Raw genomic sequence first — 23,696 nt, 5'->3', positions numbered from 1 at the left:
ACACCTCACACTTTGTTTGGCAGTTTTGTGGTAATTGTTTTAAAGGTTCATCTAGAGTGTACATGAATTGAGGGGACCACAGCTGGGTTCTGTATTAGTAATTCAAATTAATAATTGCTGTAGCATTGTACAGAGATTTGGCCCTAGAGTTTTGGGAATGACTAACCCAGCATACTGATGTTCACAAATCTTGAAGTAAATAATGTAACAGTAAAGGGATGTATGTTGAAAAAAAAAAAAAACACTTCCTGCCTCTAAGTCAGTGGTTCTCAACTTTTTAAATGTTGCCTCCATTTAATACAGTTCTTCATGTTGTGGTGGCCCCCAACCATATAATTATTTCGTTATTATTTCTTAACTGTAATTTTGCTACTGTTGTGAATCATAATGCAAATATCTGACAAGCAGTATATCTGATATGTAACCCCAAAGGAGTTGCCACCCCTAGGTTGAGAATCACTGCTCTAAGTGGTTCAGTGTTGATACCCCCATCCCTTGTTTGTAGCTGTCCTCCTTTGAAGGGCATGGTGGGATGTTTTTGACAGTTAGGGACTCTCTGCTGCCAGCTGGAGTGCAAAGTGTTCCTGTAACTGGAGATGTTCTTTTGTAGCTAATTAGGACTTTCATAAATTGCTCTGGGCCACTGGATAAGCTGCTAATATCTTCAGCACTGCCGTGCTCCAACTTCCAAGTTTAATTTCCTTGGGTGGAGCTGGACACCCTGTGGTGTGGCTGGTAATGACACATGCCTCCACTGTGAGGAATAACACAGAGGTCTTTTCAGGCTGTTGCCTTGGCTGGTTCAGAAGGAAACGGACATGTGGGCAAATGCAGCCCCTGTATGCCCTCCACCCCTAACCATCACTCCTAACACCTGAAATTCGGCCATTTGCATTTTTGGGCAAGCATAGACTTTTTGATGCTACCTCTGTGGAAAAATGGAGTTCCTCTACCCTCTTCTGACTCTGTTTCTAGGTTTGAGTGTGGTCCATCCTTCATCCTTCTGCTACCTATAAAAATTCCCTTAAAGGCAGGTTCCTTTCCTTCCAAAGTGCTGAGCTCTAAGCTCTCAGCATCCGGTGGGACCCAACAATGCAAGCAAAGCAGATGAGACATGATGAAGGCTGTGTAATTTCCTAGCCCTGGAACCCAAGTAAATTAATGTTTCAGAGTTTGTTTCTTCATCTTTAAATCTGCATTGTTTCAAGGTTAAAAGTAAAACAAGTATAAGCTAATTCAATGAGTCAATACCAATGTTTAAAAGGACAATCTTAAGTTCCTTTATTCAAGAGAAATAGAAACTATTTCCCAAAATCCATGGACACAGCTAGAGTAGTACAGAGGGGAAGTTTATAGCAACAAATGCCTACATTTTCAGAAGAAGGGTTAGAGAGGAGACACAGCAGCAAGGATGCTTATTGTGTAAGCTTGAGGACTTGGGCTGTAATCTCTAGCACTTACATACAAGGCTTGGTGAAGCTGCACTTACACTTGTAACCTAAGTGCTTGGGTAGAGGACATTCAGTGACTCTTTTGGCATTCACCCCCCTCAAACACACACACACACACACACACACACACACACACACACCCAACACATACACACACACAACATGCATACACACACAACACACAGACACATACACACACAGAAACACACACATACATATACACACAACACACACACATACACACAACACACATACACAGAACACACACACACACACACACACACACACACAAATGTGCATGAGTGCACAGAGTGATCATCTCAAAAAAAACTAGCTTGGAGCCTGGCATATACTTTATGTGTTTTTATTTGGCCCTTCATGTTCTCTGTCCCTCTGAAGATACCCAATTCTGAGTCCTTTGAGGGTGAACAACATTTATGTCCATGTTTGTTGAGCTTTCCTTCCTCCCCCTCAACTCACAGAGGACCTCTGCACATCAGGTGCTCAATTTAAGTCACTCAGTGAGTTGGCAGTATTACAGGTATATTTGCAGGGCTTATTTGATCTATCAGATATCTCCTCTGATCAATAGTAATTTTTTCAAGGAAAGAAATTAGATGACCATATTATTCACAGTTCCTATGACCCATACCTGAAAACAAGCAATTTCAGGGTAGAAAGGTTTATTTTGGCCTCTGGCTTGAGAGGAGATAGTCCATTGTGGCAGGGAAGCCTAGTGGTAGGCAGCTCCATAGAGTAAGGATGTGTGGCAGGTTTCTCTCATCTAAGTGTCCCAGGAAGCAGACAAATTGAAGGCTGAAGCAGGGCTTGGTCGAAAACCTCCAAGCCATGCAATGGCAAGCAAATAATTTCTCTGAGTCACAGTTTTCTCATCTGTAGATCACAATTGTTTAAAGATTAAATGTTAAAACAAGTGTGAACTAGCCTACTTCCTTCACCTCAGCCCACCTCTTAAAGGACCTACAACCACACACAGTGTACCTACCAGCCAGGAACCAAGTTTTGAGTACCTGAGCTAATGAATATCTTACATTCAAACCATAACAAGAACTTGTAAGTAGAGAGGTGTGGGAAGTAACAATGAACCACAGTCCAATGTTATGTCCTCTGGAACATCTGTATTTCTCCAATGTTCATGTGTGTACAACATCCCTGATTATTCCATCTTTCCAACACAATTATCTTGATGTGCAGAATCAGCAAGACAGTGCATTCCCTGGCTTTTATGACTGAGGATAGTTATTAATTGTTAACATTTGTCTCACAATGGGGGCTCCAAAGCCAAGAAAGACAAGATATAGCCTTACTTAAGAGTTTACACGAGTGGCAAAGTTTAGACTAAAACCAGGCTTTTTTTTTTTGTCTTTTAGGCACAGGTAAAAGAAGGCATGTAGTGACCCTTGCCTTGTGATTTGGAGGAAGATTTGGTGCCTGTGACAAAAGCAAGGGGCTAAGGGGCACAGTTGGCATAGCAATTTGCAGCAGTCAGTAGCCCAGTTAGGATCATGAAAGCCACCAGTATAACAAGCAGTGCTGTTTTCAGGCCCTTCCCTCCCAAGGCATAGTTCGAACTGACAGAAGAGGTGTGTGGACAGAGAGCCTGCCCAGCTCTTCTCTGGCAAGGCATCTCTAATGGGCCAATAGGCTGGCCCACACTGGCTCTTCAAGAACACAAGTGTTTTTCTCCTCCAGCCCCTCCCCCTCTTCCTCTTTCATTTTTATAAATCAGTTCTATGTATTCATCTCACTAAGCTTCCATGCAAACCTCCCACAACTTCCCACAACCACTCACCCCAGTCTCCATCTCAAGGAAGGGTCTGTGAGGTCAAGCTGCTGTACCCCACCTTGCATTTCCATTTTTTCCTCACTGACATATGGTTTTGCGCACAGTGATGGCATCATCAGAACAAGAGCTGGGGACAGTTTCATTTTTGACAGACTTTCTGCTAAACTGGGTCGAACTCCCACTCTGCTCCCTGCCGAATTCATCCCTGCAATCCCTAAGAAAAAAAGTACATGAATGTCTCCTTCATAATTTCTGTGTGTGCACATGTGCATTATTTCACTTATTGTATCAACCAAGACTTGTTTTCCAAATTCTCTAAATTGAGGCAGAGATCTGAGTGTTCCTACGTAAGTCAGAGCTCATGGTCCTTCCAGCTGGAAATTGGGAACACACTGCTGAAACGTGTGCTTCCTCTGAGTTAATGAGGTTAGGAAGTACCCATGGTCAAGTCCTGGCACTGTCTACTAGTAAAAAGGAAGTACCATTGGGTGGCAGGCACACATGAGCATTAGGTATTAGCTGTGGTATTCCTCACATTACAAGAGCAAGACTGAGCAGCTGCAGTGGAAACTCTGTGCTGCAGCGTTGTACATGTTTATTCTTCAGCCTTTTATACAATAAGTTCAATTATCTCTTGTTTGGAGTGTCTAAAGCCTCAGCCCATTTAAGGAGGTATGTGCAAAGGAAGGATGGAATGATGCATGGAGGGTAAGGAGGCACAGAAAATCCAAAGACCTCTTCTCCACTCTTAAGTAACTTAGCAGAGAGCACAGGAAACAGACACTGTAGAAAGACTGGCTCTGTTAAAGGAAGGGGTGGGGCCAGAAAGAGGAAAAAGAATGGCCAGATAAGTGGGAGAAGGGAGGAGAGCACAGCTTCATGATAGGGAAATAAAAAGTAAAAAGAAAGAAGAGGGGATGGTGTGAGCAGAAGAAAGGGAATGGAAAAAAGAAGGAGGTGGAGAGGAAAGAAGAGCAAAGAAGGGGAGCAGCGGGGGAGGAGGGACTGGAGAGAGACTTGCTGAGTGGCTACTTTATGTAATTTTTAGCTTGGGCATCAGTATAGCAGGCTTGGTTTGCGCAAATGAGCAGTTAGCGGTGTTGAATATGAAAATGGAGCCTTGGAGCAATCCTCCACCCCGTCCTGGCTCCCAACTTAGATTCACCCTGGCCTATGAGCTGTGTGATCTGGGCCTCTGGCATCTTCCCCTGCCAGCTGTCCTTTCTGACATAGGTCCCTTGTCTTCAGATGACTCAGTAGCACCTATGGCAACCTGCATCCACAGCCCGTATAAAGAGATACGTGCAAAATAAGGATGGGGTAGGGACTGGATGATGAGAAAGTGCAGAAAATCCAAGAGCCTCAGTATCTGGTGTAGATTCACAGACACTAACAGTCTCAGAGGGATCACTGTGTGCCACAAAATCATTTAAGTCACACATGCATTGGTTTGCTGAATCCTCACAATATAATAACAAGTAGGTTAAATAAGGTGTCCTAACCATAGAGCTTCTACCAGCAGAACTGAGGGTGGTGCCTGTGCCAAAGGTTCTTAGGGTCTCTGCTTTAGCTGTCTTGTGATATGTGGCTTCTATATCCCTTATAGGCCACCAGTGTCTTGGGTTGTTTTGCCTGGAGATGGTCGGAATCATAATTTGAACACAAAGCAGTAAAACCCCAGGCTCAATCCACTTTTTTCCTGCGTGGTGGAGTGGCATGTGTTACAGAATCTAACAGCAGAGGTCGAGGATGAGAAAGGGCCTGTGCTCTCATTCTAGTTTTCCATGGTAAAGGAGACTTGTCTGTGCCTCAGGCCCCAGAACCCTGGAAATAGACTCAGGCTAATTGTTTGAGATCATTCAAGCCTAGCAGTGTTGGGAAAATTCAGGACCCAGAAACAAGAGATGAGAAGGAATGAGACAAGGACAGAATGTAATTAAGAGAAGTTAGATGTTTGGCCCCGATATAGGCATGCAGAGCTGCCTCTCCCAGGTTCACAAAGGCTGATTTTGGATGCTGGGATCTCTTATTCCACCACAGAGATCCTCAGCAATGCATAATCCCCACCATTCTACAATGTTATTGTTGCTCACTAAATGGGTTTTAATCACATCGAGCCTTCAGAGGCTGAACTGTGTAAATCACAAACTTTCTAACCAAGTTTCTGAGGACTAGATGCTTCATTCATTGACTCCCTCATTCATTCTCTCTTCTAGTTATTCATTCAGTGAAGAATTAACCAAAACCTTGAAGTGTGGTGGTGGGATACAATGATGATTATGGGTCCCTGTTCTGTGGCCTGTACTTCCAAAGATGATTTGGAGCTGGACCTGGTGGTGTAATCTGTAATCCCAGCTACTCAGGAGAGGAAATAACAAGTTTCAAGGCCTGTCTAGGATACAGAGTACACTCAAGGCCAGCTTTGGCAACCTATTGAGACACTGTCTCAAACTAAAAATAAAAAAGGGGGCTACAGATATAGTTTAGGGGTTGAGTGCTTGTCTGGCATGCATGAGGCCCTTGATAATTCTTCAGTCCTGAGGGTGGCATGGAGTTCAGGTGTTTTTGTGTCTGAATAAACTGTTTTAGATTCAACTACTCTCCTAGGCACTTTCATTTTCTCTCTATGCTGGCTCAAATACCCAATAGTTAGAAATCTTTATTTGGAATAACAACTTCTAACATTTGGAGACATCCTCTCTGGTTGGCTGGGATCTGTGATGTCAAATCTTGGCCTCATGCTTTTTCCATCCTCTTTCTCTCAAAGGTCCCTGTTGACTCACACTGAGGTCCAGGTGATGGTGAAAACAGGAGGAATGATGTCATAGGTTCTCTAAATATCAGTCTCATAGCAACCATAACAAAGAATATAGGAAACTGAGGGTAGGGTGTGAATGGAAGCAGCAGTCTTTAATGCTGTGTTTTCTCATTCATAAAGGATTAAAATAGGCATGGGAATCTTTACTGTAATCAAAGATTTTACTTTCCTTTATTGGCTATAATAATGGTGTTAGAAATAATACAGGCATGGCTGAATCTGCACATTAAGGTGGAGAACAAGTCATTGATTGACTGAGGTCTAGAGCAGATTTTGAGAGAGGTCATGAATGGTCAGCTTCCTGACATGTGTAGATATAGTTTCATCAGAAGCCACCCAAGAGTTGTGACCCAAGGTCATTATTGATGGATGGTAGGTTGACTGAGCCTGATTTTCTCATGTAGGTCTCATTGTTGCTCACAGTCAATATGGAACATGTTTGTATACATAAATTCATTTACATATGAACAGCTTCTTTGGTTGTACCTGTCTGTCTACCTATATATCTATTCAAAGAGGATGTTGATAAATGATCATTTGAATGTCCTAGCCACAGAGTCACTTTGACCATCCTATGATCCTAAAGCTGTGCCCAGGGCAAACTATTCCATTCAGAAACAGTACTTTCAGAGAAGAGATATGTCAGTTCTAAGCATAGATTAGCAATAAAGGTCTTAATGGCTTCTTCATTGGTCTGTGACCAGATGGTACCATGAAAATTAGACTTGTTTGTCTCTCTCCTAATTTTAACTAGAGATGTACTTGGAATAATAATGGGACAGTTCATACTTAGGAACAGATAAAAATCCATAAATATCCAGGAGGGTCATTGACTCTCCCTGGGGCACTGAAGCTCTTGGAATTTATTTACATCTGTGTGAGTTCCCCCTGCAAATGTCCCAACAGACCCTTTGGTTTTCAGAATCTCAGTATTTGTTATAAGTCTGACAGACAACCGGATTCAAAGAAAGACTGTAGCACCAATCATGAGAAGACAAGCAGGGTTATTGCTTAAACTAGGGGAATCCAAGTGTCAGGGGAACCACCAAAGGAGAAAATAAGTCATGGTAGCTCTTGGTAAGTCTAAGGCAGTGCCAGTCTTGCGTGAGCTTGACAGGATGGGAACAGTGAACTCCAATCTTTCAGCTCCATATTGTTCAGACCCTCTCATTTAGAAAGGCAATGAGAGATAGATGGACAGACAGATGTGAAAAACTACACAGACCTACTACCTTCACATAATTGTTTCCAATTTGTATATTGCCTACCATGTTCTTACAGTGTGGGTTGTTAGGTTTTGAGGACATTGGATGGAGAAAATGTGCAAAGTCAAAATGTTACTGTGAATTTGTTTGTGTTCCATATTCATATGCCTTTTAAGTCATATCAGGCTGACTGTCTGTGTTTGTGCAAGAAGACTGGCCAGGGTACCAGAAAATCTTGGTCCATACAGATGCTTTGTGCAAATTCTCAAGGCAGTCTGTTGGCAAAGTACTTACTGTTCAAGCATGAGGATCTCACAATCATCCCAGAAGCCATGTGAAAATCCAGGCATGGTGGCATGTATATACTTGTAATCCCTGTGCCATGGCAGAGACTTACAAACAAGCCAACGTAGCCAAACTGACAAGTGCCAGGTTCCGGAGAGGCCTTTTCTTAACAACAACAACAACAAAAAGGGGAAATGACTGAGGAATGATGACTGATGTCAACATCTGTCCCTCTCACTGTACACACACACACACACACCTTCAGTAGTCTTACTTCAGAGAAATATTTCTCTCCAGCTCTACCCTCTGATGGGAAATTTTGACCATGTGCATTGTTTGATTTTGACAGACCCACCCAAACATCTTTTAAATTCATCTTCTCTAAGAAGATAAACACTGGGAACCTGTGGGCATTTAAATGTTCTAAGTCCTGGTTGAAAAACTGGTCACATGGTCTCTGAACCCCCCACCAGATGGTGATGAGCGGAAACAAAATTTGCAATAGCCAAGTTTCATCCACAAAGCAGAAACCTCAGTTGGAAGGTGGTGGTTGAAGAATTTATGGCAAAGACATCTTGTCTCTGCATCTAACTGGATACATTTAATCCTAGCCCTATTTTTATTTTAGTTTGTGACTTCTCAGCATTATGCAGAAATGGAATATTCTGACATTTAAATAAGGACTATCTATCTTCCAATTCAGTCTACTGGTATCCAGAATCTTTTGCTATTCCTCATCATACCACCAACAAAGATACTTTTGCCTCTTTAGCAAATATCTCAATGATCCTTTGAGTTCATGGGTTGAGAGTTCATAGGCTCCAGAATGTTATTTCCATGCCCCACATTGCTATGTTTTTATTTCTTTCTTATTTGTCAGGTGTGTTAGGTTAGGTTTGGGTTTAGGGGATTCTCTCTCTCTCTTTCTCTCTCTCTCTCTCTCTCTCTCTCTCTCTCTCTCTGTGTGTGTGTGTGTGTGTGTGTGTGTGTGTATGTGTGTGTGCATGTGCTTGTGGTATACACATGGCAGGAGAGGATGCACACATCTGGGCAAGCATATGTGGATATATCAGTGTCTTCCTCCATTACCCTCCACCTTGTTTTCTGAGACATGATATCTTGTTAAACCTGAAGCTTTTAAGTTTGGATAGATTGGCCAGTTAGTCAAGAGCGGCTTGCTGGTCCAGGTCCTATGAGCCTCTTGTCTCTGTCTCCCAGCACCAGGATCACAGATGTACACTGCTACACCTGGCTTTACTTATGGGCACTGGGGTCCAACCTCAAGTCTTATATAACAAGTATCTTAACAACTAGCTTTGGCCCTTCTCTTTGGGCTGTCACTCTAGCTATACCCCTCTCCTTTGAGTCATCATTCTAGTCATACCCCCTTTGCTACTTAAAAAAAACCCTTAAGGTTTGGAGTCACTACAAGTAAGAAAGGGATTTCAGCTTTTCATTTCTACATCCTAGAAGCGGCACTTGACCTACATGATTTTGAGTGTAGCATGCATAGTAAATGAGTAAAAGCCCCAAGCCCAGTGGTCCAGACATCATACTGATCTTACTCTATTGCTAACCATACATCAACAATGTGTCTGGCATCTCCTGTCCACATGCAGAGTCCCTGACTATGTAGGACCCAAACCTTTCTCACTCTCAGGACTGTAGCTTCACCAGAGTCTGTCCTTGTTGAAAACACAAGTGTGATGTGATTCTGTGCCCTAGATTTTGCACAAAGAAGCCCTTGCCTTGCCATTTTCCATTCCAATTGGACTTCTGAGAAACTCAAGGTGCCCAAAGACTAAGCAAGACATGAAACAAGATGGAATGGGGTCAATTCCCCCTGTGGTGCTCACAGAAAACCCTGATGGGATCAGCAACAACATCATGCTGACGTCTTTAGGCTATAGATGGAAGCCTTCTCCCCATGGGAACCACCATCTCCATGCCCAAAAGCTTTGATGGGACAGAGTCTGTCCTGAAAGCCAGGCCTCATTTCTGAGTTCCTTAATCTCTTCCTGACCCCTGTGCCTGAGGCTTCAAAGACTGATCTCTTTTGGGTTCTTGCTGGTTCTTAGATCTGTGAGCTATGAAGTAAGCAAGAAAAGAAGGACCTTGTACCATCTGTGGTTAGTATGGTAAGACTTGCACTGTGTTGAGAATACCATCAAAGGGAGTAAACTTACCTCCTGTGGATGGAGACACAGACTACACTGTGGCTGTCTATATGAAAGTGGCATCCAGGATGTAATGTTGGGAGAAATGTGGGTTCTTTTTCCTTTAGCTACTTGTTTTAGTACTGTGAGCAAATGCCTGACAATGCCAACTTCATGGAGGAAGGGTCTGTTTTTGCTTACAGTTATGGGGGAGGCAGTTCATCACAGTGATGAAGCAATCACTTCCCTGGCCTTGCATTCTTTGATTCACACACTACATCAGTTAAAGGAGCTCTTACTTCCAAATGTCTGCAGTCAGGAAGTGGAGAAACTAAATGCTGAGATTCCCCTCACTCTCTATTTGTTCAGTCTAGGACCCCAACCCTTGGAGTGGTGTTGTGCACATTCAGGGCTGGTATTCCCTCCTCAATTAACCCAATCTAGTAACTCATAGACATGCCTACGTATGCCCAGATATGCACTGCAATACCCATAGCTGAAATATCCAGACTAAACAATATGGGTGATGGTGACCTTGATGCCACCTTACAAGTCCTTCCTCTCCAGTGTCTCCCAGTGACAATATATCCCTAAGCAGGAGAGCCTGCTCTACACAATCTGGTTGCCTCTGAGCAAAATACAGGACTCTAATAATGATTATGTCACTGTGATTTTTCTAGTAACCTCCCACACTTTAGAATTGTCATCCAAATTTGAGGTTTAGATGACCATAACACAATACACACATACTATTCCAGCTGACATTTTTTATATTTCATGTGAGGAAGCACTGGGTATCCCATCAGGGAACTATGATTGGAGAAACATGGGAGCAGCCAAAGTATCTTGAACTACAAGGTCAGAGTGTTTGCTGTCTAATAGCTCTTTTTGTCCCCAGGGTACTTGGGAGTCCTTTTGCTCTCTTAGCCCCTCTTTTGGTAACCCACCCACCCCCAATTCCAAACTACTCCCTGATCCGCAAACACTCTTTGTTTCTCCTTGCCTCTAGCGTTATGAAAACCTAATCTTACCATGACATAATTACTGATTTGCATGGCAGTATATTTCTGGAGGATTCTGAGTTCATAGATGCCAAAAGCAGCATGCTACTTATCACTAAGTGAAAAATATACATGCCTTAAAAATGTGTGAACGAGTAAAGAAAACACACACACACACACACAGCATCCCCAGACAACCCAAATCACCAGCTCTGCCTCTTCAATTCATCCCTCCTGAGGATCAAAGATGACTTTTTTTAAATGTGTTTAGCACATTTTTAAGCCTGGACAAAGCCTAAGGGGCACAAATTCAAAATGGATTTCTTTTTTTTTTTTTTTTAATTGACCTCAGGGACTGCTGGGAAGTGGGAAAGCAGTCACATTGCTTGCTAGAAAATCCCTTCTGTAGCAATCCCCTTAGTGCATAGGAGGTCTTACAGAATTGAATGAAATCTAACCTGAAAAGCAACTGCTTTTGCCAAGAAATATTGAGGACCCCCCAGGAAGTGCTGGGGACTCCCGCTCCCTGGAAGTGCAGAAGTGCTGAGTACTTCCCTACAAGTAAGACAATGATGCCTCTCACTTTAAATGGTACAGAGTCTTCTGGAAGTTGAGTCTCTTCAAGGGTTGGGCATTCTTGGATTTCCAGGATATATTAGTTAGAAGGGGACAGTAAGGCTTGTGTGCCCCCACTCCACTCCCTGTCTTCCCTGACTTCATACACTAAGAATATTATCCCCCGAAATACAAGTTATTAACACGTGAGTAGTAGTGTGAGTAGTAGTGTTCATGCAACATCATTTAATTGTAATAAATCTTCTATGAAGTCAATAACTCTGTGTTCACACTCAGTAGATGTCAAAGTTGGAATGCAAAAGCAAATGCCACAACTTCTCTACCTTAAATCTCAGATGCAGATGGCAATGGTGACAGAGCCAGCCATAGTACGTCAATATGAGGGTGATGAATTAGTTTAAAAAATAAATAAGAATGAATCATGACAGTGCCTGGATATAGTAGTTTATGTAATTTTGTTAAATAAAAATGTGGACTGGGACGATGGCTCAGCCAGTAATGTGGTAACAAGGTGTCTTGTGGGAACCAGAATGTGATTCCTAGAACCCATGTGGACAGGACATCGGACAGTGATGCCTCACATGACAATGCACCCTAGAAGACAGAAATAAGAGGCCCCTTTGACATAGGTGCAGTGTCACATGGGTCACTGTCGTTACAAGCATGAATAGGAGAGAGCCTTTGCTGGGACCAGTCTTATCCCAGGAAGGGAGAAAATGGAGGGTCTGGCCACAACCCAAGCTTTCCCTGGTCTCTGTCCTCCCAGCAAGAATGAACCTCCTTTAGAAAACAGATTTAGCAATCCCATTTGCCAGCACTGGTTCCTAAGATAAAACTGACAATGCTATGACCTCTTTGTAAGAGGTTAAACTGACAATGAGATGTGTGATTCCAAGCTCCTCCTTAGGAAAATGATATTAAGTGCTTCACACCAGCTCAGGGCTTCACACCAGCTCAGGGCTTCCTCACACCAGCTCAGGGCTTCCTCACACCAGCTCAGGGCTTCCTCACACCAGCTCAGGGCTTCCTCATTGAAAGGCTCACTCTCCCATCCACCAAATCACTCCCCATTTGTCCTGTTTTCCTCTAAGTCAGGAAAACAGCAAAGAGATCTGCACATTTTTGTAGTTCTACCCAATTTTAAGCTTGGGGATACAAAACAAAAAATAGAAACAGAAAATATGGATCTGATGTTTAGTATTGCTGTAGGCTATCAGAAATATAAAAAATCATAAAACATGGTCCCTGATCTCCCTCAAGGAGATCATAATATAGTTGAGTGAATTAAAAATGGAATAAGCAAGTATCTGAACCACAGTTTGCTACACTAGGAAGAGGGGCACATGGCATGAACTATCTAGGTGGAAAATGGATATAAACTGGCTGGAATTGGTGCTGAGAAATTTAATGCCACTCTCCTTTTGGAATCTAGGTTGGGTTTACCAATTTTGCTTATTTGAAAGACAAGTGTGTTATGTGCAGGCAAAGGACAAAGACAAAAAATTCTTTGTGCTTGCATCTTGGAAGGAATCAAGTTTCTTTAAGCCAGACTGCCCGTGTCACAGGCTTACAAACCTGGCTGTTTTTGAGACAACACTAAAGAGAAGAAATTCTGGGAACTGTGTGAAACCTAGGGAGAAAAGCCCATTTTTGTATGTGTGTCCTCACAAACTCAAGGGAGGGGAAGCTCAACAATAGGTCATGTTTTTAGGAAGTGACATTAGTGGCTTAAGAGAGAGAGAGAGAGAGAGAGAGAGAGAGAGAGAGAGAGAGAGAGAGAGAGAGGAAGTAGTTATATAAGCCTTGAGGATCATGGTGGGCAGAGGGCTTCGGATGCATCTGTGTCTGTGCTGAGTGGACAGGAGCTAGTACTCATTTTCCACAGTGTGTTAGACTGTGTACTGTGCTGCAGTATGTTGGAAGGGAAGGAGTTCAGCCAAGATAAATAGTCCTTCTTGTCACTCTGTCCGCAATGCTGTTTCACAAGAACTGCCATATTGGGTAGAGTACTTGCTAGGAGATAGAGTTCTTAGTATCTTTTCCTCTCATAAATATGCATGCTTCCCTTCCTATGTACAACTTTGAGACCTTCAATGACTCATTTTGTCTGTGAAAAGGAAACTGGGAAAATCTCTGTCCATCAAAGCAAACAAAATGCAGGGAAGCTTTCCATCTGCTTACTGCTGAGTGAGAAACTGAACCCAGATGCCTTTGAGAGTCCAAATGTACATCACTTAAATGATGCAATAATCACATTCAATCTTTTTCATGCAAAAATGAGTGCACTAAAAATTCCTGGGGCTGTGGGAGAAGCCAACCCCAAAACCATCTCTAGGGGCACTCTGTCACTCCGTGATCTGTGGGGAGCTTATGATTTATAGAAGGAGAAAAACTCTGCAGAGGATTAACTCAGGATCAAAAGTTAGAAAGGTATGGAGCAGGCAGTGGTTAATACTGAAACCTGAAATTGAAAAAAGTGATGGGGCATTCTTAGTCCCAAATGGGGCATCTGTGTCATACTGCATCCCCTCAAAGGCTCAGGGGAGGTAAGGAAGAGGGGCCAGAAAACTAGAAAGAGCCAGAGATCATGGGAGATTGTTGTGATATGACAGGGCCATAGCACTCACAAAACCATAACAGCTACAGTTGCTGGGACAAAACCTACAGAAGATCAAGTAGTCGGCATGGCATGTCATTCCAGCATGAACAGGGAGAAGCTCCCAAAGCCCCATCCCTACCTAGCAGAGGAGCTGCTTGCAATTAATGGGCAATCAGTAAAGAAGAGTCTGTTTCCCTTAGCCGTGTCCAACAGTAGGGTGCCATTGGCTCTGGTGGATGATGCCCTGTACCCATGCACAGATTGGCAGCACTCTTCAGACTCAGTGGGTTATCAAAAACAAAAGATATGAGTCTTAGAGGTGAATGTAGGGGGCATCCAGGAGGAGCTGAAGGGGATGAGCAGGGGAGATATGCTCTAAGTACATTGGATGCACATACAAAATTAGCAGCGACTAAATAAAACATTTAAAAGATTACAATTGTCACAGGAAATCATGTACCACGAGTGAGAAGACAGAGCAAAAAGAATGAGAAGTTTAAGAATGATTCCCCTTGGCTATAGGTTTGAAAATGCTAAATTAGAATAGGTTTGAAAATCATAATGAAAAGAACAGCTGACACTGTGAAAGAAACCAATTAATATCTCATGGAAAATAAAGAGATTAAAATGAAAACATAAAGTGAAATATTAACAATTAAAGACAAATGGACTAGAGAATCAATCTTCATATGGATCAATCAGTTCCAGACCACAGAGATAAATAAATATGAAAACAAGGTTTTTGGTATAAGGGGTAGACTGACAATACACTTTGTTAAAATTTCCAGGATAAAATGAGTTATTACAGATCATTAAGGAATTGCTAATTAAAGTAAGCAGGTAGCACTGTCAGCCTATGAAAAGAGCAAAACTCTCACACAAACACTGACAAAACTAATCAAGTCTTGTGGGTATTTGAGATGAGAAATGGTACTGTTAGTTTGGAATACAATTTGGCAGTTTCCTAGAAAGCTCAAAAGTTTTTACCATATAATCAAGAGAATTTAGCAAAATTTCTCTAGATATTTTGACCATATGAGTCAAAAATATCCATACAAAAATCTTTACTAATCAATGTTTGTAGTGGCTTTATTTGTAATGGTGAAAATTTGGAAAGAACCAACACGGACATCAATAGGTGAAGACATGAGCAAACTCTATCCCGACCATGGAAGTCGGAAGTGCAAAGAAATGAGCTATTGACCCAGGAATGACAAAAAAACAGTGTGAGTGCTTATTATGTAGTAAGTGAAGCCAGTCGGAAATATTTCAAACCTCACAACACTGTGGAAAAGACAACACCATAGAGTAGTAATTGCCAAAGTTCAATGGTAATATATGGTTTAAAAACATGTTAAGATGGGGGAGTTAATATTAAAAGCAATAATAGATGAGGTTTTTATTTTTTTAATATTTATATGTGTGTACATGTGGAGTGAGCCATGTCAAGACACACATATGGAACTCACAGGGCAACTTTCAGGAGTTCTCTCTCTTCACTGCATGACTCCCTGGGATCAAACTCAGGTCTTCAGGCTGGCAGCAAGTGCTATGACATGCTGAGCTACCCCACTTGCCCTAGGTGAGAACTTTTTTCCCAGAATTCAAGCCAAGAGTCATGAGACAGAAGAATAACACTGAGACCAAAGTCTAAATAAATAAAGCAAATCCACATGCATATTCTACACCAATGTCCAAAGGAAATTCCCGGAAGCAATTTGAGAGGAAATAGAGATTGTGAAACAAGCCAATGGCAGTGGGGGGACCATTGACCCTACAGCAGCAGTTCAAATCTGAAGAAAGCTGAATGTCACCAAAAGGCCCAGGAAATATCACAACCAACTTGCATTAAAAATAACCAAAAGTGATAACACATTGATTTCACAAAACTTAAAAACAAAATTTATTTGAAATCCATAATGGTAACAACCTCCCCCAGAGAAGAGGCAGAACAAACTTTTAAAGCCATCCCTTCATCTTCCTTCAGATACCTCCTACTCAGCTTAGCTATCAGACACATACATGCACAATGGAGTCATGATTTGCATTTAGCATATAAGTTTTCTTTGATGATTAATGTCCCTGATATAGAATTCTTAAGACTGATTCATGGAGTAAATGCCAGTGTTCAGTGAATTGTAGATGGTTGGTGTAATTGCTAGATATTGAGATCATGGAATTTTATCCTAAAGGGGGATTGGATAAAATGCACCGAAGAAATGTGTCGGGCACATCTCCTTTTCATTTTCAGTGAAAAGCACACCTGTTTCCTTAGTTGCCTGTTGAAGTAAGGAAGATGTTCACTTTGCAAAGGGCCATTCAGAGCCAAGATGTCTTTCTTCTAGTAATGTTTAGCATCTTAAGCTCATTATTTGTGGCGAGTTTTTGGAGTGGTTTGGGGTGTTCTAAACATGAGAAAGAAGAAACTGGTATATTTGAGATCCTCCCTCTGCTAGGCATGGTTGCAGGCATTTTCCTCCTTACAATCAATAGTAGCACAAGCTATTGTTTATGGGACTTAATGTAAACCAGACTCAACTGACCCTCACCACAGCTCCATGGAGTATGCATTCTTGCTATATACATTTTCGTGTGAGGGATTTTGAAATTATGTATTTCTACTCCAGCATTCCTATCTTGCATGGGTGGGTGTGGTTTTGGGGAATGTAGAAGACAAAGGAAATAATATGGGGAGACTGCAATCATGATCAAAATTATACCAGGAACTGCCAAATTCACCACACTGTAAAAACCATCTAATTTAATCCTGTCTATCTATAGTGGTAGCAGGGAGGTATCACCTGAGCATCCAAAGGTCATCCAAGCTTAGTAACTTAGCTTAAGGCCACACAATTGTAAGCCATGTACCTGTTGCTAGCTCAGGTACCTACCCCACAGCATGTGCTCAGGTCTTCACTGCCTGTTGGTGTTGTGTTCTGTGCAGGTGAGATGGAGGAACTGGAGACACTGTGGCTTACAGGCATCTGCCACAACGAGAAGAATGAGGTGATGAGCAGCCAGCTGGACATTGACAACATGGCAGGTGTGTTCTACATGCTGGCTGCAGCTATGGCCCTCAGCTTGATCACCTTCATCTGGGAGCACCTCTTCTACTGGAAGCTACGCTTCTGCTTCACTGGCGTGTGCTCTGACCGACCTGGGCTGCTCTTCTCCATCAGCAGGGTCAGTACTCCAAGCAACTCCTTCCTGGTATAGCAGGCAGGTCCAGAACAACATAGGAGTTCCAGATAATCAGGCACATATTGCTGAGACACTTTAGTATCTACCAAGTCATCTATATATTACCTATCTATCTTAATCATCTATTTACCTATACTCAATCTATCATCAACACCATCATCTATGTACCTATCACCTATCTATCATCTATATATCTATAATTTATCTATCAACTATCTATCCTGTATCACTTATATGTCTATTCATCTATCTCTATTGCCTATGACCTATCAATCAACTATCTATTCTCATTTATCAGTCTGTTTATCCATCATCAATCATCATCTATATCTATTAATAATTTATGTGTACTTATCTATCTATCTATCATTTATATGCCCATCTATCCATCTAGCTACATTCTCTCTCTATGTATTATGTGTATATGTGTATACATATATATATATGTATACACACACATATCTATCTCTGTCACCTATCATATATCAATCTATCATCTATCTGTCATCTATCTTATCAGGCTTATCACTATGTTTCTGCCAATTATTATTTATCATCTAGTTAGCTATCTTTCTAATATGTATCATATATCTTTCCTTTATCTACCTGTTTCTTTCATCTTCCCATCTTAGTGGCAAAAACATTTAGTTTTATATGCTGATCTTTATTGGGAGAAATGAAATAATCAGTCTAAAGTGAATTTGTGTATTCTTAGCATTAGGTGATTTTGAGAACTTTGGAGATTCAGAAGGTACACATTAGCTTCATGAGGAGGATTTATTTTCTCCATTCAATTATACTCGACTTGGGTTCTGTGCAAATACATATTTCCTAATTAGCTTGATGGCATCTAAACACACAGCTTGCTTAAAAATAACAACATGCATGCATATAGCTAGGAATTATGCCAACTTTAATTCTCCAAGCCAATTACTAAAGGCTTTTCATATCCAAATGGTTCTAGGATTACGTTACGCAAATGCACACTGTTGCATTTGCTTGTAAATCTGGCTTCTTTTTGGAACAGACAGTCAAGTTGGTAGGATCATCATTATGAGAAATGAACTGAGTCCGGCATTCCTATCCAAGTGTCTTATGGCTAGAAATAAAGAGGACTGGGGAGTGCAGGCGAGGTTTGTTGGTGGAATTTGAACTTTCCATTCCTCCAGAGCAGAGGGGGATGCCCAGCCACTGATGTACCCCAAAGGCTTCAGGGAATCCAGTGGGGCAGAGGCTCTCCTCCTTTAATATTATTTGTCTTATAAATCAGAGCAGCCTCATCAGTATGAATAAGGAGGTACCATAATTTGCCTGCCTCCTTTCTTTACTAAGGAACAGAAAGTTCAGCACCTGATGTTGATTTCTTAAGAAAGAAAGAAAGAAAGAAAGAAAGAAAGAAACAAAGAAAGAAAGAAAGAAAGAAAGAAAGAAAGAAAGAAAGGAAGGAAGGAAGAAAGAAAGCCTCTAGTGGAGGATTGCAAGCAATGGCAAGATGCAGCTACTGTGTGGACAATGGTCAGAATCAGATAACATTTTCTCTGTTGTCTCAGTGTGAAACCTCATGAAGTTAATTTGATTATACCCATTCTGTGGATGAGGAAACTGGGACCCCAAAGCTTAAAATGGGGCTTTTAAAAACTCTCATCTTATAGTTCCCTGAAATAACAGGTGTGCTTGCACTTTAACCATCAGGCCATAAATGGGATATAACAGAGGCACTAAGGTGGTAACAACTCCCAAGAAAGCAACACCTGTGTCTGCCTTTTGACCTACACACACACACACACACACACACACACACACACACACACACACTACCTGCATACAAAGTTGGGTCACATACATTAGTCAAGTTCAGAGTGTGGGCTTCTTTCTGAGGATGCTTATCTGTGATGCTCTGAAATCTCCCAAGGCAGGTGTCTATTTCACAGAGGATACATGTCCTCATTGCCAGTTCTTTTAGAACACTGACCATGCAGCCCACAGAAAAGTGATCACCATACAGTAAGCCCATTCAGCTCTCCTTGCAGTCTGTGTCTCTGGAGATGCAATATAGATGCCAACCTGGGACACATACCATCAAGGGGGATATACTAGCTCAAATGACACATTTATTAAACACTGGAACCAAGTGTGTACAATGGCTGTCCCTTGTCATAATTTTGTGACTTAAAAATGCATCTTCCAATCTGTGGGATAGACTTAATGTTAGTTTTCTCTCCAAAGTGTGCCTCCCTTCACACACATCATTTAAAAGAGGGGAAAAAGATGCTTGCTATCTCGAGTCCAAATCCTTGGACTTGGTAAAACACAAACAGTGGGTGGGGGCTGTAGATGCCTTCCCATTGTGCTCCAAGGTAGGGAGCTTAAACAAAAAAAAAAAAAAAAAAAAAAAAAAAAAAGGAAAAGAAACTATCTACTAACAGGCCATTAAGACCTAGCCCAAGATGAATGGGAACAAGGTGAGCTGTATAGCCTTTGCCCAACTGAGCATGTTTTCAGAAGTCAGGTGTCCTGAGAAGAAAGCAGGTTGAACAGAAGACTGTAACCCACCAAGTACACTAAGAGGGTACCTCATTTCCACAATCAAGGGAAGGTATTTAGAATCTGTGAGCAATAGAGGGAAAGAGAGTGCTAACTTTAGCCAGAGGCTCATTGGGCTCCACAGGAGCCAGCCTTACTAATCAGAAGGCAAGTGTGATTTCTGGAATGATCTTTATGTAGCAGAGAGTGGCATGCACTTTTTGTGGCTTTTACAGCCTGGACATTGTGTTTTCTAGCAGGTTTGAAGGGAGAAAGGAGCAAAGGCAGGTCACAGCCAGTCCACTCCACAATTACATTTTTGTTTTCCACTTCATAGCTGGAAAAGTTGAGGCTCACTTGGGGACAATAGCTTATCCAAGGCCACATCTACTGCTCTCAGACCCATCCTATTATTCTGGAATATGTGCTCCACCTCCTGAACAGCTCATGTGGAAAATGGATCGATTCAAATAGAGGAAGCTGTTATGAAAACCCTGAGGCCTAGACAGTCCTATCACACTTCCTCCCTTCCTTAGTGCCACCAGGCAGATTAATTGTATAAATTGCTTTAGCTGTCTTGTGCCTATCCTAGGAGAAGCCACTGCCTCATCATCCCCACCATCTCTTGCAACACAGCACAGCTCTGATGCGGGCCTCCTCCAAACACAACCAGCAATTCAGGGTGGCAGGGGGAGCACTGTCAGCAGTTCAAGGTTGCATGGGAGAATAGTCAGAAATTCAAGATGGCAGGGCAACACATTGCACTGTGGTAACAGGTATAGCGAAGTCTATAAGTTCTCCTGAGGGTAGGAGTTTGTTACAATACAGTTGAAAATTTAGAGGAAAAAACCCTGTATTTTTCATGATACAACAAGGAGAGGTAACAAAGATCTTATCTGATTCTGACATATTCTGACATAAAGGAAATATCAAATTTTCACTCATATGTGCATAGACCCTCTAGAATATATATAAGATTATGTTATGTGTCTAATTGGTGGTTGGCTAATATGTCAGGTCCTATGAAACACATGGCATAAGTGTATGTTTCTTATATCCACAGTGAGTGTTCCAAAATTCTTATCACAAGGGGGAAGAATGTGGTTTGTGGAAAGAACAATAGCCAACTAACTTCTCATGACACAGAGAAGTAGACTAAAGATAATATAGAAGGGAGGGAGGGAGGGAAAGAAGGGAGGAGAGAGGCAGGGAGGGACAGAGGCCAAGAATGGAAGAAAAGGGGAAAGAAGGGAAGGACTCTGAGAGGGAACAATAAAAGGAGCAAATGAAGGAAATAAAAAAAGGAATAGATGAGGGGGGGTGAAAAGGAAAGAAGGCAGGAAGGAAAGAAGAAGAAAGGAGTAAGGTAATTGGGTGAAATCTTGTGAACCATGTAAGTTTCAGGAGCTTGCTGAGACTTATGAATTGTGTTAACTTCCTGAGGCTTAATAGACTGTTTCAATGCTGAATAAATAGTTACACAGCACTGGTACATTGCAACTTGTCTTGCCTATTGATGTAAGATAATCAGGATTCAGAACAAATTCTAAAAAGAAATCCATCATTCACCTTTGTAGGTAAAGCTCAGATGGGCAAGTGGTTTCATAATAGTGTCTGCTGTTGATGTGTGTATTGTGTTCCTCATTCACAGGGCATCTATAGTTGCATCCATGGTGTACACATTGAAGAAAAGAAGAAGTCTCCAGACTTCAATTTGACTGGATCACAGAGCAACATGCTAAAGCTTCTTCGGTCAGCCAAGAACATCTCCAATATGTCCAACATGAACTCCTCAAGAATGGACTCACCTAAAAGAGCTTCTGACTTCATCCAAAGAGGGTCACTTATTGTGGACATGGTTTCAGACAAGGGGAATTTAATATACTCAGACAACAGGTCCTTTCAGGGAAAGGACAGCATATTTGGGGACAACATGAATGAACTCCAAACATTTGTGGCCAACAGGCATAAGGATAATCTCAGTAACTATGTGTTCCAAGGACAGCATCCTCTTACCCTCAATGAGTCCAACCCTAACACAGTGGAGGTGGCTGTCAGCACTGAATCCAAAGGGAACTCCCGATCACGGCAGCTTTGGAAGAAATCCATGGAGTCTCTACGCCAGGATTCTCTGAACCAGAATCCAGTCTCACAGAGGGATGATAAGACTGTGGAGAACAGGACCCACTCCCTAAAGAGTCCTAGGTATCTTCCAGAAGAGGTAGCCCACTCTGACATTTCAGAAACTTCAAGCCGGGCCACATGCCACAGGGAGCCAGATAACAATAAGAACCACAAGACCAAGGATAACTTCAAAAGGTCAATGGCCTCCAAATATCCTAAGGACTGTAGCGAGGTTGAGCGTACCTACATGAAAACCAAAGCAAGCTCTCCCAGGGATAAGATCTACACCATTGATGGTGAGAAGGAGCCCAGTTTCCACTTAGATCCTCCACAGTTTGTTGAGAACATAGCCCTCCCTGAGAACGTGGGCTTCCCAAATACTTACCAAGACCACAATGAGAACTTCCGCAAGGGAGACTCCACGCTTCCCATGAACAGGAACCCACTTCACAATGAAGATGGGCTTCCCAACAATGACCAGTATAAACTCTATGCCAAACACTTTACTTTGAAAGACAAGGGTTCCCCACATAGTGAGGGCAGTGATCGCTACCGGCAGAACTCCACACATTGCAGAAGCTGCCTTTCAAACCTGCCCACCTACTCAGGCCACTTTACCATGAGGTCTCCTTTCAAGTGTGATGCCTGTCTGCGGATGGGGAACCTCTATGACATTGATGAAGACCAGATGCTTCAGGAGACAGGTAACCCAGCTACTCAGGAGGAGGTCTACCAGCAGGACTGGTCCCAGAACAATGCCCTCCAGTTCCAGAAGAACAAGCTAAGGATTAACCGACAGCACTCCTATGATAATATTCTCGACAAACCCAGGGAGATTGACCTTAGCAGGCCCTCCCGGAGCATAAGCCTCAAGGACAGAGAACGGCTATTAGAGGGTAACTTATATGGGAGCCTGTTCAGTGTCCCCTCAAGCAAACTCTTGGGGAACAAAAGCTCCCTTTTCCCTCAAGGTCTGGAGGACAGCAAGAGAAGCAAGTCTCTCTTGCCAGACCATACCTCTGATAACCCTTTCCTCCACACGTATGGGGATGACCAACGCTTAGTTATTGGGAGATGTCCCTCAGACCCTTATAAACACTCATTGCCATCACAGGCAGCAAATGACAGCTATCTTCGGTCATCCTTGAGGTCCACAGCATCGTATTGCTCCAGGGACAGTCGGGGCCACAGTGATGTGTATATTTCAGAGCATGTTATGCCTTATGCTGCAAATAAGAATAACATGTACTCTACCCCCAGGGTTTTAAATTCCTGCAGCAATAGACGTGTGTACAAGAAAATGCCTAGTATCGAATCTGATGTTTAAAATCTTCCATCAGTGTTTATCCATGAGGAAACATGGAATGGCCAATGTTCTGAAGGGTAAATGTTGGATGTCCCATAGCACCCTACTAGGAGGAAGAGGATTTAGGGAGGTACTTTTTTTGTTGGCTCTTTTGCACATGGCTCCATGCCATAATCTTTCACTCAAGGAATCTTGTGAGGTATGTGCTGAGCACAATACATACAGAATAGGTGAATCCTTAACCAAAACCAAAAGAAAACAAATATAAATAAAACAAATATAAACAAAAATAAATATGGTCAAGTCTCCCAGACATGCTGACTGGGCATGATGGCAATAATGGTGCACTGAATGGCAACAGTGATGTTGTGATTGACTATATTCCAAATTCCATGAAGATCAATCCACCAAGTAACTTCCCCATCAGAAATGCCTCACAGTTTCTCTAATACAGAATAAGCAATATGGTATGCATGCAAGTCTGACACAGACAATAAGACAGTTAAGAATGCATCTGCACTGTAGTAAGATTGACATGTGCAAGGATTAAGAAGTTTGGCTTGTAACAGTTCTCAGCTTTCTTGTTATGCCTTCCATTACAACCCTGGCTCAGCCTCCAAGAACTCCAGGTCCCCCCCCCAAAG

The 23,696-nt window shown here is 42.2% G+C and overlaps 1 protein-coding gene across 1 annotated transcript in view; it reads left to right on the top strand.

Annotated features, from left to right (window-relative positions):
* Grin2a (glutamate ionotropic receptor NMDA type subunit 2A) overlaps nucleotides 1–23,315 on the top strand; it is a 381,691-nt gene extending 358,376 nt beyond the window's left edge. Inside the window, exons 13-14 of the mRNA XM_051181444.1 lie at nucleotides 16,843–17,081; nucleotides 21,274–23,315. Of these exons, the coding sequence (XP_051037401.1) occupies nucleotides 16,843–17,081; nucleotides 21,274–23,073 (2,039 nt within the window). The 3' untranslated portion in view covers nucleotides 23,074–23,315. The remainder of the gene's footprint in view (nucleotides 1–16,842; nucleotides 17,082–21,273) is intronic.
* Nucleotides 23,316–23,696: the final 381 nt, after the last annotated feature.

This window comes from Phodopus roborovskii, unplaced genomic scaffold, assembly GCF_943737965.1.
Source record: "Phodopus roborovskii unplaced genomic scaffold, PHOROB, whole genome shotgun sequence".
Classification (NCBI taxonomy): Eukaryota; Metazoa; Chordata; class Mammalia; order Rodentia; family Cricetidae; genus Phodopus; species Phodopus roborovskii.
This window is presented reverse-complemented; position numbering and strand designations above follow the sequence as displayed.